Source organism: Centroberyx affinis, unplaced genomic scaffold (genome assembly GCF_046629955.1).
Source record: "Centroberyx affinis isolate AG114_WGS23_722 - 3 ecotype Tasmania unplaced genomic scaffold, CSIRO-AGI_Caff_v1 ptg003302l_1, whole genome shotgun sequence".
NCBI classification, from domain to species: Eukaryota; Metazoa; Chordata; class Actinopteri; order Beryciformes; family Berycidae; genus Centroberyx; species Centroberyx affinis.
In genome coordinates, this window is record NW_027281310.1 from 74,192 (window position 1) to 88,007 (window position 13,816).

Genomic DNA, 13,816 nt, shown 5'->3' on the forward strand with positions numbered 1-13,816 from the left:
AATAAATTACGTTTTGAGTTTTCTGAGATGATCCAGCAGCTGTGCCGGTTGTTGACCGGCTCGATAGACTTACAGTGTTTATGGTGACATCTATTGTCAGTTAAACGAAACTGCAGCTTACATGTAGTCCAATGCAGATCTAATAGCCTGTCTACATGAATCTATTACACTGTCCATCTAGGCGAACCCTGCTGTACCAGATCGTTCTCAGACATAATCAGTTGGACTATACATTCATATTCATAACCCACAGAAAAGGTAACTTGACAGCTGGGCTTCACTGGGTAAACTAACTGGTGTAGGTTTAAATATAATGGGTGATTACTGTAATGGTAGGTTTAAATGTAATGGCCAATGGTCTTTAACTATTAAACATAACATTTTCTTGGCAGTTGTATGGTGTGAAATGTAGAGTAGCCTACAGTTCAACATATTTGAAGTCAAGATATTTTTGTGCACATGCACGTTCTAAGCAGCAATGCCGCAGATTTATTTTTAATTTTTTTATTAGCAAAAGGATAATATACAAACATTCAGGTAAACAATCGCAGCACGTTATATCAAATTTAAGGACACAAATGTGTATGAGGAACACAGAGGGAAAAATGTAAAAATGTAAAAGACAATTACATAAAAATAGGAAACAGGAGTACACATATACACAAATATATGCCGCACATAAATTATCAGCCAAGGAAAGTCGGTGACTACACTGCCGGAAACGGAGGAGAAAGAATACTTTTTTATTAACAAAAAACAGACTAATTGAAAGAATCTAGATAAATCCCATTTGTCTACAGTTGGTGGCGGTAACGCGCCGCATTTGGCTCCAATCCGCCAATAAAATACAAAAGAACAAAGTGACCAGCCAAATCTGTAGCTAATCTAGCTAGCCTCGGCATGCTAGTTCCCAGCCTCGGAAGCTAATGACCAGCCAAGCCAGTTGCTGATCCAGCTGGTTGCTAGCCTCGGCGTGCTAGTTCCCAGCCAAGCCAGTAGCCGATCCAGCCGGTTGCTAGACTCGGCGTGCTAGTTCCCAGCCAAGCCAGTAGCCGATCCAGTGGGATGCTAGCCTCGGCGTGCTAGTCACCAGCCTCGGAAGCTAATGACCAGCCAAGCCAGTAGCCGATCCAGTGGGTTGCTAGGTAAGACGCATGGAGCTACACCTTGGTCGAATGAGTAGTCGGCTTCTCATTTCCCACCGCTGGCCTCTCAGTTACCAGCGCCGGCTTATCATTGGCCAGATCAGTAGCTGGCTTCGGCAGGGATATAGCCTCCGCCGGCTTCTCAGTAGTCTTAATTTTGACTCTTTCCCTGCACCATATAGAAGTGCCTTGATGGAGATGCATAACTGGTTCTCTCGCCTCAGTGCGTGCTTTGAGTCAAAAACAATACATTTAGTCTTAGACACATTCAGAACTAGATTGTTTTTGGTTGTAACTCATCCACACTGTTTGATGACAAATATACTGTGGAAACAGGTAAACTCAGCAAACAGGTAAACTGGCTTTACTCAAAACAAATAGCATATCATTGGTAAAAATAGAGAAGAGCAATAGACCCAAGCAACTTCCCTGGGGGACACCACACTGTACCATCCTTACAGCAGAAAAACTACCATCAAAGAAAACCATTTGTGTTCTATTAGATAAGTAGCTCCTCATCCAGTTAAGGGTAGAAGGATTAAAACCATAAGCAGCAAGTCTCATTAAGAGCATCTCATGATCTATTAAATCAAACGCAGCACTAAAATCAAGTTGCACAGCACCCACAATCCTTTTCTTGTCTGTATCACTCAACCACTGATCAGTCATCTGCATTAAAGCTAGTGGAGTGACCCTTCTGTAGGCATGCTGAAATTCAGAATTAAGTTTGACAGAAAAATGATGTAAAACTTGATCAAACACAACTCTTTCCATTAGCTTACTAACTACAGGAAGAATGCTGATAGGGTGGCTTTTAACACCTGTAAAAATGTCCTTCTTGTTTTGGGGTAAAGGAATAAATTTAGCAGTTTTCCAGGCCAGGGGAATACACTGTCCTGTAGACTCAGATTAAAAATATAGCATATGGGTAATGCAGTTTCCCATCAAAGTTATCTAATCCTAATGGTTTTTCACTATTCACACTAATAAGACGTTTTTCTACCCTATTCACTTGAACTGGCTGAAAATCAAATTTACAATCTCTATTTTTCATAAGATAGTCATTGACTAATTGTTTTGAACGCTTGCTATCTGAAATTGTTTTTTGTTATTCTGTCTGAAATTGTTCTTTTGTTGTGGTCATTTGACATTTTAAGGTTGTATATTTTTATCATGAGATGTGACCATTTAGTGTTGATGTTGGATTGTGGCATGGGAAATGTTCTATAAACGCATCAGACTCCTCCACAACAAATAAAGAAATGCATAATAAAGGAACCCCTGAAAGCCAAAAATAGTCAATATTAGCACTGGATGTAGTTAAAGGCAATTATTTAAGATCCCTATTCATTTTCACATTAGACTGAAAAGGGACAGGATCCGAGATTCCTTATTTGGGTTGAAAAATGATGTCATGTTTGAAGACAAAGAATCAAAACGAAGGGGAGAGCAAGGCACTAACACTGCCCAGGGTTGAGGGTTCCATTCCCTGTGTAACTCAATGGGTAGAACAAGACACTAATACTGCAAAGGTTAGGGCTTGATGTGTTTGTGTATCATTTGTTATGGTTGGTTAATATTAGTAGTATTGGTTTGTGATGGTAGGGTTATGCTAACGTAATTATCCAACCCAGTCGCCAGAATAAAATGTTGGCATTTTATGTTTCTGCAAACCACGGATACGTAGAATCTCAACGTTTCTGAACCAAAAATACGTTTCATATCAACATTTCTAGATATATGTATATCAACGTTATGGTGGTCTAACCGCTCGTGGTGCTTTTGAGACGCTTTTGGCGTTTCTGGCGTACTATGGCTCACTCCAAATAATGCCGCAACTTGCTTTTGTGGAACACCAGCTTGAAGTCACCCTATCGCACAGGCCTTATCGAGATCAGACAAACCTGGCATGCCGATTCTTGGAGCAGACATCAATTGACCACTGTAGCAGGGCCCATGCTCACAGGTGCTGACAATCAGGTACCTGATTGTCAGCACCTGGGGGACTGGAAGCTCAATACAAGAGTCAATAGCAACAGCAGAATAAGCTGTTTGGCAGAGAAGATTTGGCAAATTTTATATGAGCGCAACCCACATACTCAGCTGTGCTGCTCATCCCACAAATGCATGTTCCTTACAAATGAGGCACCATTTAAAAGGGAAATAAACAGGCTTTCCAACGGTATAAAATGCATTGCCAAGAAGCATTGTTACAACAGAGAAATAATCTACCAAACACAAAGTTCCGAACTTTTTGTTCGATGTTTATAAGCCTTCAAACATACACAGAGGTCAAGGTTCAAAGGACAGTATTTCAAAGCAGGAGCCATGTAGAATCTTCATACTGACATATGTTACTCTCCAGGTCGAGACCTTTCCAACAATGTATTTGGTTTAGCTCTATGACAAAGTTTGAATTTTCTCATTTCAGGGACACAAGCCATCCCAGGCCTAGTTTCAGAGAGCACTTTGAAGGCCCAACATATAAAATTAAGCTTTTTGTTTTATATCTTTTTTCCCATAGTAAAGTTCGCTGAGGATCATGGGTAGGCTTCCGCTATCGTCCAAAACTGACCAAAAAAAACCTTGATTTCTCAGAATCGAAGGTGAAATAATTAAAACGGATGGCCATAACATGAACCTATCGTATTGTTGTGTTATCAAGGACACTTTCGTCTTTTTGTGTTGAGAAAAGATATCATAGGAGAAAGAGCATGCTACTCTTCCGTCTGTCTCACACACTCAATAGTATGGTTGATAATTGAGATAATTGAAATAGATTCCATATTCCATCTTCATAAATGAAAGAACTATTAATCTGGTTCTCTATTCCTTATAAATATGCAGAAGAAGAAGAAGCTGAATGAGATCAGAATTCAAGAGACAGCCAAGACATGAGCTGAAGAGCACGGCAGAATGGCATTTCTTTATTTTTCATTCCACTCAAATACATTTTATTGAAAATGCACATTTAATTGTCATATAAAAAGCTAGACTGTAGTCCTCTCTCTGACCATTGAAGAAGAAGAATAAAGTACACTTTATTATTGACTGTAGCCTATATAAATGGGTATGACGAATAAGTGAATGATTGGAACTTGAGACAGGCTACAGGTTTGACTGCATTTCCTTTGGACGTGCAATATGAATAATAATAAATTAATGAATCGTGTCAAATAAAGGAGCCCCGTTGAAATCAACGAGCTTCGCTACGCGCTGTGTCACGGCCAAATCTGTCCGGCTACCGTCGTTATGGCAACGAGTGGGCTGGGCTTTGGAGTGACAGCCAGCTAAAATCATTTATCTTTAAATTAGTAAATTACTGAAGTGCACTATTAAGGTGACGAATCTTCATCTGGTTTGTGTAAATGACACTTTACATAAACTCATAAACTCGTAAACAACGTAAACTGCGCAACATTATGCAGAGAATGTGCAACATTCTAAACATTAATTTCCCTCATCACAGCGTCCCGTTCCTATCACAGGAACCAAGAACCAATCATATCGGGGGTTGTTAAGAATTTTGTGTTCATATTTCGTAAAGGAAATATGTGTGCATGTCACAGAAAATTAAATTATGGCCATAGGCCGTAAACAAGCGCATATACGAGAACTGAGCGATTCCGAACAAAATTGGATCTCATTGTTCCACATGCTCGAAATACGTGGTGGGTAATAAAATATATAATTTATGTTATTTCATAACCAGAAAATGGTTATTATAGCCTACCCTCATTATATTTCCTCAAAACGCCAAAAGCGCCTCAAAAGCACCACAAGCGGTTAGAACACCATAACGTTGATATACACGTATCTAGAAATGTTGATATGAAGCGTATTTTTTGTTCAGAAACGTTGAGATTCTACGTATTTGGGTTTGCAGAAACGTAAAATGCCAACATTTTATTCTGGCGACTGGGTTGAATTATCTTAGTCTTGAGAATATTGGTTTGTGAAGGTAAGGTAACGCTAACATGGAATTATGGTTTTGTCTCTCCAGGATTGGTGAAGATGTTGCCAGGGCAACGGAGGGGGCCTATTCTGGGAAACATTTCAGGATGGGTTTCATGACGATGCCTGCCCCCCAGGACCGACTGCCCCCCCCTGCCCAGGGCTTCACCGTACGCTCTCAGTCACTCCACTCAGTGGGTGGAGGCGACGACGATGCCAACCACAACCGAAAGCAACCCCCCCCAAAACCCAAGAGAGACCCCAACACCAAACTCAGCACCAGCTCTGAGACGGTTAATGGAGGCTCAGGGGTCACCAAGACCCCCAAAGACACAAAAGAGACCAAAGAGCCCCAGGACCAGGCTGAGGGTGAGTCACTTCACTCAATGAACCAAATTAACTAATTTATCAAGCAGGACTTAACCTTCACTTAAAGAGATTTTCCATAGACATGACAGCAGAAGTTGTCTACTTCTACAGAAGTCTCTGGTACAGATAATATTATTGAGAAGTGAACCATTGGTGTGTGTATGCAGTGTTGGGTAAGCTACTTGGAAAATGTAGTGAGCTAAGCTACCAGTTACTCTACATTAAATGAAGCTCCACTACATTGAAGCTCTCCCCCAGAGAAATGTAGCTAGCTAAGCTACAAGCAACATGGCAAAACTAGTTTGCTACATCGAAGCTACTTTTTCTGTTTTTTTTTTTACATTGAACCAACTTGCCAAAATGCCATGCCAAATCAATGTTCTCTCAGTTATCAAGAAAAACTGTCAGTCAAACAAATAGGCAGCAAAAAAATGTTCAGTTCAGTTGTTTATTATTAAAAACAAGCTGTGGCTTTGCCAACAACTGCTCTTACAACAATACCAATTTGGCAACAAAAACAAACAAAAAAACGTGCTGCACATAATAACATAAAGCAAACTGTTGTATGTTCAGTAAGGGATAATGCCTGACAAGGTGTCCATTATCAGAAATTAATGGACGACGGTGAGGCCTGAAACGGTTGCTTCCACGGAGTCCATTAATTTCTGATTATGGACACCTCGAAGGGCATTATCCCGCTTATACCATGGTCACTTGCCAAAGAAAAAAAAGTAAGACCATTAATTTATATTTTTATGCGTTTTGTAATCAAAATCCAAAGTTTTTCCACAAGCCAAACCAGTTTCCCTGCTAACACCTGAGGGTTTGACTAATACCTGGAACAATCATTACCTTCCCATAAGGTTCTTATGCATCGGTCTGTGATGTCACCGTCATACAGAAGTGCTTCCATCGGCTGCACAGACACAGTTCGTCCGTGTGTGGCACCGGCGTCACGTACCTATCCTTAGTTTTATTCCAGACCGCAACAGAAAGCTCCGCTGCGCTTGAGCTTTAGAAATGCCTGGGAGAATGTTGCTTTGTGGACGCTACCACACTACTTGAGCAATAAAACAGCTTCGCTACTGAAAACACTATTTGATTCAAAAACAGCGTCACTACCACCACGCTACTGAGAAATGTAGTTAAACTTGTAGCGCCTTTACGGCCCAACACTGTCTGTATGTCTACAATGTTGTGGATGGATCCAGTTACTGTCGCCTTTGATTTGGACCTTCTTGAGTAATTGGCCCTCTAGCTCTGCTCATTACTCAAAAAGATCAAAGGATAATTTTGGTATATGTTATACATTTTTTGTCCAAAATCTGGTTGAATCTGCTACCATTTACATCTGCTTTGCAGTCCTGCGTGTGGTGTTTCGTACTTAAATGAAATATAGCCACTGTGTGAGTAGGGCAGACAGAATGACACAGAGAGAGAGAGAGAGAGGGAAAGAGAGGCATCCAGAGATAGCTGAGAGAAAGAAGAGTGCATCGCGACTGTGTGCTGATTACTGTAGAATTCATTCATGTTGTTTTGCTGACCTAGATTCAAGTCTACTCTCTCTTCCTCCTCTCTTCCTCTCTCTTACTATCGAGAAGAGGTGAAAGAAATATGGACCACACTGTCATCATGACACGGAGGTCTAGGATTAGACCACAGTGTGGAGATAATGGGGTGTAGGACTGGACCATGGCCTGGAGGATGCAAACCTGCTGAAATGTGGGCCTCCCATGATAGTTGGTTGTCTAGAGCCACACTGTGATTCTTGGCAGTCTGGGCAGGAGTCAGTGTGGTCTGGTCAATAGTGATGGAGAAGCCTTGTAGAGGGCAGGGTTTTCCAGGGACAAAGAACAGTTTAGTCTTGTTGAGACTGGGTGTGAGGTGGTGGGCAGACATCCAACTGAAGATGACAGGCAGGCTGGGATGTGAGCACAGAGTTCCTCTTCACAATACCTGATAAGTGCTGTCCAAGAGGTAGGAGATGATGCATGAGAGAGCAGGTCCAGAGATCCCTAGATCAGCAAGGGTGGTGAGGATCTGCATTTGGTGGTTTACATTGTATACAATAGCAGAGAAGAATAGGGAAAGTAGCAGATAGGTCTAGGAGGTTGAACTGATGAGAGTGTTGTACCCCTGAAAAGGGGGAGAGAAATGACACAGTGACTTGACGCAGTGTTTCTTCACCAAAGCCTTTATCACAAGTCTTATTAAGTACTAAACAATAAATTTTTCCATAATTTCAATATCCTACAAACATATTCCATTCCTAATCCAAATAAACATGCGTTTACATTTTATTTCAGTGTAGATGAAATAATTGTCTTATTAATATTTATTATAATAAGATCTCAATCTCAATCTCAATCTCAATCGCTTCTGTGAAGAGATTGAGAGAGAATATTAGAGGAAGGACTCCAGAGTTTTGGAGAGAAGAGAGAGGAGTGTGGCTGCTCTGTATTTTTTGACATCAGATGGTAGGATTCTTGAGAAGAGGAGTGACTCTGGCCGACTGGACTCTTTCCAGGACCTACAAAGACAAAAAGTCAACTAGAAGAACACAGCCCTGGCTAATGAGTCCACTCAGGCACTAAAGAGCTGACCAGAAATGGAAGAAGGGTTAGGGTTAGGCGGGGGGGCATTGAGCTGTGTTAAAAGCAGAGCTTGGACCATGTTCTCACTGATTTTACCTCAGGCATGGCAGTTTTAAGCTTTTGCCTGTGTGAGGAAATTAGGTGGATGAGGGCATGGTCAGAGTTTCCAAGTGGGGCATGGATAGTCGCCTGCATCGTTGATGGTGCTGTAGCAGTTGTCCAGGGTTTTGCCTTCTCTGGTGGGGCCTTTGATCAGCTGTTTGTATTTTGGGAGTTCAGCACTCCGATTGATATGGTTGAAGTCTCCCATAATGATGACTGGAGAGTCCAGGTGTTTCTGTTCTACCTCCATAATCTGGTCTGCCAGCTGTGGTGCTGAGCGAGCATTGGCCAGAGGGGGATGTACACACCAACCAGTATTTTAGAGGCAAATTCACAGGGGGAAGTAGAATGGCTTGCAGTTGATAACACTTTGCAGCTCGGGACAGACACATCACTGCACCGTCCTTGGTTAATATAAAAACATATTCCTCCGCATCTGGTTTTCTGACGAAGTGTGGAATCGCGATCCGCTCTGATTAATGAAAACCCAGGCAGTTCCCCTGCAGCGCCGGGAGTAGTTTCATTTAACCAAGTTTCAGTGAAGCAGAATGCAGATGTGGAAAAGTCCTTTATCTTGCTTACCAGCTGTTGCAGTTTGTCTATTTTGTTGCTGAGAGAGCATACATTGGAAAGAAATAAGCCAGGAAATGCCGGTCGGAAGCTGCGCCCCCGAAGTGGCATGAAGGAGCCGCCTTGCCTTTCACAGGCTCTCCGCTTGCGCGTCCCATTGTTGTGGGAGAATAACTGATGATCACCTGGTGAGTTCTTTTGTAGCATTTCCTCAGAAATACACAGAAATTCCATTGAAAAGTTTTGTGGTAGTAAGCTCCTAACATATAAGAGCTCATTACAATCGAAAGTAATCCGAACTATGTTGCTGTGCGTGAGCTTAACAAACACAACAAACAAACACACGAGACACCATACAAGGCTGCGTGGCTGCCTCTCGGGGTGCCGTCATGTTAGATACGACAGTAAATTACCCCCCATGACTGGGTTATACCTGCCAACAGGGACATCTATAATTATTTTAAGTTTTTAACCTGTATCACTGTCTTATTTAAAACTATATCCCACATGAAATCAACCATGTGCATTCTTGACATTATTCCCACTAAATTTCTTAAAGTGGTTATTGACACAGTTGGGCCCAGTATTTTATCTATTCTTAACAGTTCTCTAGAGAAAGACATTTTCCCTTGTGTTTTTAAACATGCAGTCCACTTTTAAAGAAACCAAACCTTGATCCCTTGGTCCAAAGATTTGACCGATCTGTCCAAACCTATATTGAACTCCCAGGACATTTGAAATGTATTTTTGAAATGAGCATTTAATATACTTAACTATAGATTCGAAACAGGACTGAACACTATGACAGATAAAGACTGAATAGTAGTTTATTGCAATGCTCTACACTGCCAACCTATTTACCTGTTATGTGCACCTGCGTTTGAAATATGGCGGGTGAGTGCACAATAGAAAAACTTTTACAAGCAATTGAGGACAGCAAGTCCTCTTAAATCTCCATGGAATTGAAAGAAAGGTCACTCCGCTTGACAACGCCATGACTAACAGCTGAGCGATTTGTTGAGATGCAACGAGTGAGTAGAAATGAAGATGATGCAGTTGATGCACAAAAACACATAAAAGTGTTGGAGAATGATCTAGCTTCACTTAAATCGAAGGTGGACTACTTGGAAAACAAGAGCAGACAATCAAATCTGGTGATTGTTGGAGTACCAGAGGGATCTGAAGGAACGGACACGGTGGCTTTTTTGAGCCGCTTGATTCCTAACCTTTTGGGTGCTGAACACTTTCCACTCCTGCGTCGCCTGGAGAGAAGCCATAGGATTCTCTGACCTACAGAAGCATCCTGCTTGTCCTATTATTGTAAAATTCCTGAGTTATAAAGATAAGATCAAGGTCCTGCGCCTGCCACGTGAGAAAGGAGAGCTCCACTTTAAGGATAAAATAATTTACTTTTTTCCCAACTTCAGTGAAGCTGTTCAGTCCAAACGCAGGGCATTTCTACCAGTAAAAAAGAAGCTGCAAACCCTGGGAATAAGGTATGCCTTGTTTTTCCCAGTGACTCTATCCACTGACCATAGAGGCACTAAACTAAGGTTTGACTCTCCCAATGATGCTGAGATTTTGGTGAATGAAATCCAGTCCAGTGCTCCTTCATCCCCTATGACTTAATAATGACCTCTCTATGGGTTACTCTACCTACTGCCGTAGATTTCTACTGTCCCATAGAGGGCACATAACTGACATTTCCTCATTCTCTGGGAGTATTATTTTCTTTAGATTGCTACACTTACGAGAAGCCATTTTGATACAATTGCAAGCTCATCAGCGCCGTATGACGCATAGCTCACACTCACACACGCCACATCCAAGCTTCTGACTGATTATTCACCTGAACTTAATGAACGTGTGCCGTATGGCCTGACTGATGAATATAATGTGCCAAACTGAATGGCGTGGATATGTTTCCATTGGGCCTATTTTTTTGTTATTGAAGAATCTTCTGTTTTCCTTATTTCTTGTCTGCTTATATATGGTACGGTTGGTGATTATGTTTGTCCTATGGCCTGAACAAGTTAGTAATAATAATAATAATAATAACTTTATTTGTATAACACTTTTCTAAAAGCAATGTTTACAAAGTGCTTTACATACAATAAAAACCCAAAGAGACAATGATGCAGAAGTATCACAATCAAATAAATAAAACTGTTAAAAAAAAAAAATAGAATAAAAGGTGATACAGGAGATAAATGGATACAACTAGAAAACAAACAGAAATACAACTAAAAACAGATGCAAACAGATAAAAGTGTGTGCCGAGCCACATGAAAGCCAGACAAAACAAATTGTTCTTACAATTACAACTAATAAGTGAAATTGATTGAATAAAGTAATGAATAAGACACACAATTACAAAATAAACGTTAAAAAGGAGATAGGTTACAAGTACACTGCCATTCAAAAGTTCATAAGTTTGGAGCCCCCAAAAAATCTCCATGCCCCCGAAAGAAACCGATGCCTCCACCCGCCAAGGCAGCACCAAACCAATCAAAAAAGGCACAGCCAAGACACCGACAATGCCACAAACCACTGCCTCCACTCCAAACAACTGCTCCACTCCCCAAACCCCCTGCCCATCAAAGAATCCCCCACACACAGCAATGACAGCCCCGCAGACCCCAGGCGCACACCTCCGCAAGAAAACCCCAGCCTCCTGCTAACTCCACGCACGGAACAGCCCCCGTCCCCCAAGACAACAACCGACCGATGAGTCCACAGAGACGAGCGCCGCCTCCGACAGACCGGCCGGCCCAACCGCCCGATCCAAACTCCATCGAGCCCCTGTGGGAACACAGGGGCCTCACCAGAATGTTGTGGTATACTTTCTTATCCATGATGCCATCAATTTTCACTAAGTCACCTGTTCCTGAGGCTGAAATGGCACCCCACACCATAATACTACCCCCTCCGTGTTTAACTGTTGGCAAGAGACACTCATGTTTATATCTCTCCCCTCCCTCCGTCGAACATACACTCTTCGCTTGTTGCCAAACTGATCAAACTTGGACTCATCGGTCCACAACACTTTATACCAATCTTCCTTTCTCCATTTCTTGTGTTCTTTTGCAAATTTCAGGCGTTTCACTCTATTTTTCTCTTTCAGTAATGGTTTCTTTGCTGCTATTCTGCCAACAAGTCCTTCTTCTCCCAGTTTCCGACGCACAGTTCTTGAAGACACTGTTGCACCGTTAGTCATCGTGGTGTTGATCTCGTCACGCAGTTCTCGTGAGGTCTTTCTTCGGTCCTTAAGACTGAGAATTATGAGATGCTTCACTTGCCTGTCTGTGCTTGGACTGCATCTCAAGTCCTTGGCTATGCGGCGGTAACTCCAGCCAGCATCAAAAAGGGCCTTTATTCGAACCCGTTGCTCACTCGTTAGCTCCTTCTTCACCTTAGCCATGTTCAAAGAGCAACATGTGCTTCAAGACTACTTCTAGAGGCTTTGAATTTATACCAATTGGTGGTGTGGCCTCAGTGACAAAACCCTGATGTTACCAATCACTTAATGAGCAGGATAGGCCTTGTACATTCAAAAGAATCACACAGCTGTGTCCTAAGACTCTTGCATCACCATCAATTTAACCACGATCACACCTGACAATGATTACACAAGTAATTTGGCTTCTTCTGTGAAGGAACATGATTGTGTGACATTGACAGTGAAATAGGCCTAGCTTGTTTTTTGTAAGGAAAATGACCTAAATCTCCTTATGATGGCTCTATTCTATGGTTTATAGAGCATAATGATGACTTTGTAGATATTTCATTCATTTTATGGGTATTTTAATGGCCAATTCAACAAAAACAACTGAAACCTCTTAAATATGCCAAGTGTTCTAATAATTTTGGCCACCACTGTATATTAAGTTTGCACTTTGTGATTATTATTAATAAATTAATTAATACATTTTTGTTCTGGTACTTTTTTATTAGGGTTCAAACCCCGAAGGGGTAGAACCCTATTGTTTTTGTGCCGGTTTATTATTATTATTTGTCTTCTGCCGCGGCTCAAATTGCCGTGAGCTGGAATGAGTGAAAACCATGAAACCTGGCCCAATAACTGGAAATTAATTGCAAATGCTTCCCAAGAAATATGAGCCCAATCGGCCAGATGGTGCCGCTGTAATTAAGGCCCAAAAATGCAATTTTGGAAAGGCCACGCCCCTCAGACCGTAAGTCCGATTGACTTGAAATTTGACACACAAGTCCAGCTGAATGTGCTCTACAAAAAAGCCTCTAATGTGAAAAACAGTAATGTGACATCTACTTTTTGGATTTTGACGTTGTCAACACCAAATTTGGTATATGGCCTTGGGGGACTGCGATACACATTTCTATTATAAATGAGCAAGATCGGTCGAAAAACATGGCCGCCATCAACCAAAATATCTTCGCAAAGGGCGGGGCTTAGCAAATATTGGCCATAACTCATTAACCATTTGTCTGATCATCATAAATCTTGGTAGGTAACTTCAGTCCGTGTTTGGGAATAGGTCTACCAAAGCATTTTGAGCCCGACCCATATGGGGCGCCACAAATGCCACAAACGTGTATCTGAAAACCCTATGGACAGAATTCACCAAAATTGGTGTGCATGCTCTGGGGGCAAGTATTAACCAAAATCTGAAATGCCATATTGATCGGTGCAAGTGGGCGTGGCCTATCACATATTTGCTCATAACTCAAGATGCCTTTGAGCAATCCTGATTAAACTCACTGGAGACATCCTGTGCTATTTCCTGAACATACACACCGAGTTTCGTTCAAATCCGATGGAGGGAGGACGAACTTTGAGTGCGCAATTATTGAAATGCTGCAGGCTCTGTGATGATGAAAAAAGTGTGTGATTGGTCTCACTCCTTCTTTAAACAGACTTAAACTAGCTGAAGTGACTTTGCTCACCTTTGTGAAGCCTGAAACCCGCTCGTTGCTGCTCGCGGCTTTAATTTTGGCCGATTGAGCTGATTCCTTCTGTTGAGCGCAAAAAGGTTTGAATCCTCAAATTGCCGCTTGTGGCTACATTTATTATTGTTTTTCTCTTTGGGTTCTTTCCCATGATGG

General features: G+C 41.7%; 1 protein-coding gene across 1 annotated transcript in view; it reads left to right on the forward strand.

Moving 5' to 3' along the window:
* The window catches only part of nyap2a (neuronal tyrosine-phosphorylated phosphoinositide-3-kinase adaptor 2a), a 57,836-nt gene that overhangs the window by 19,162 nt on the left and 24,858 nt on the right, over positions 1-13,816 (forward strand). The window contains 1 exon segment of the mRNA XM_071538579.1: positions 5,149-5,468. Coding sequence (XP_071394680.1) covers positions 5,149-5,468 — 320 coding nt within the window.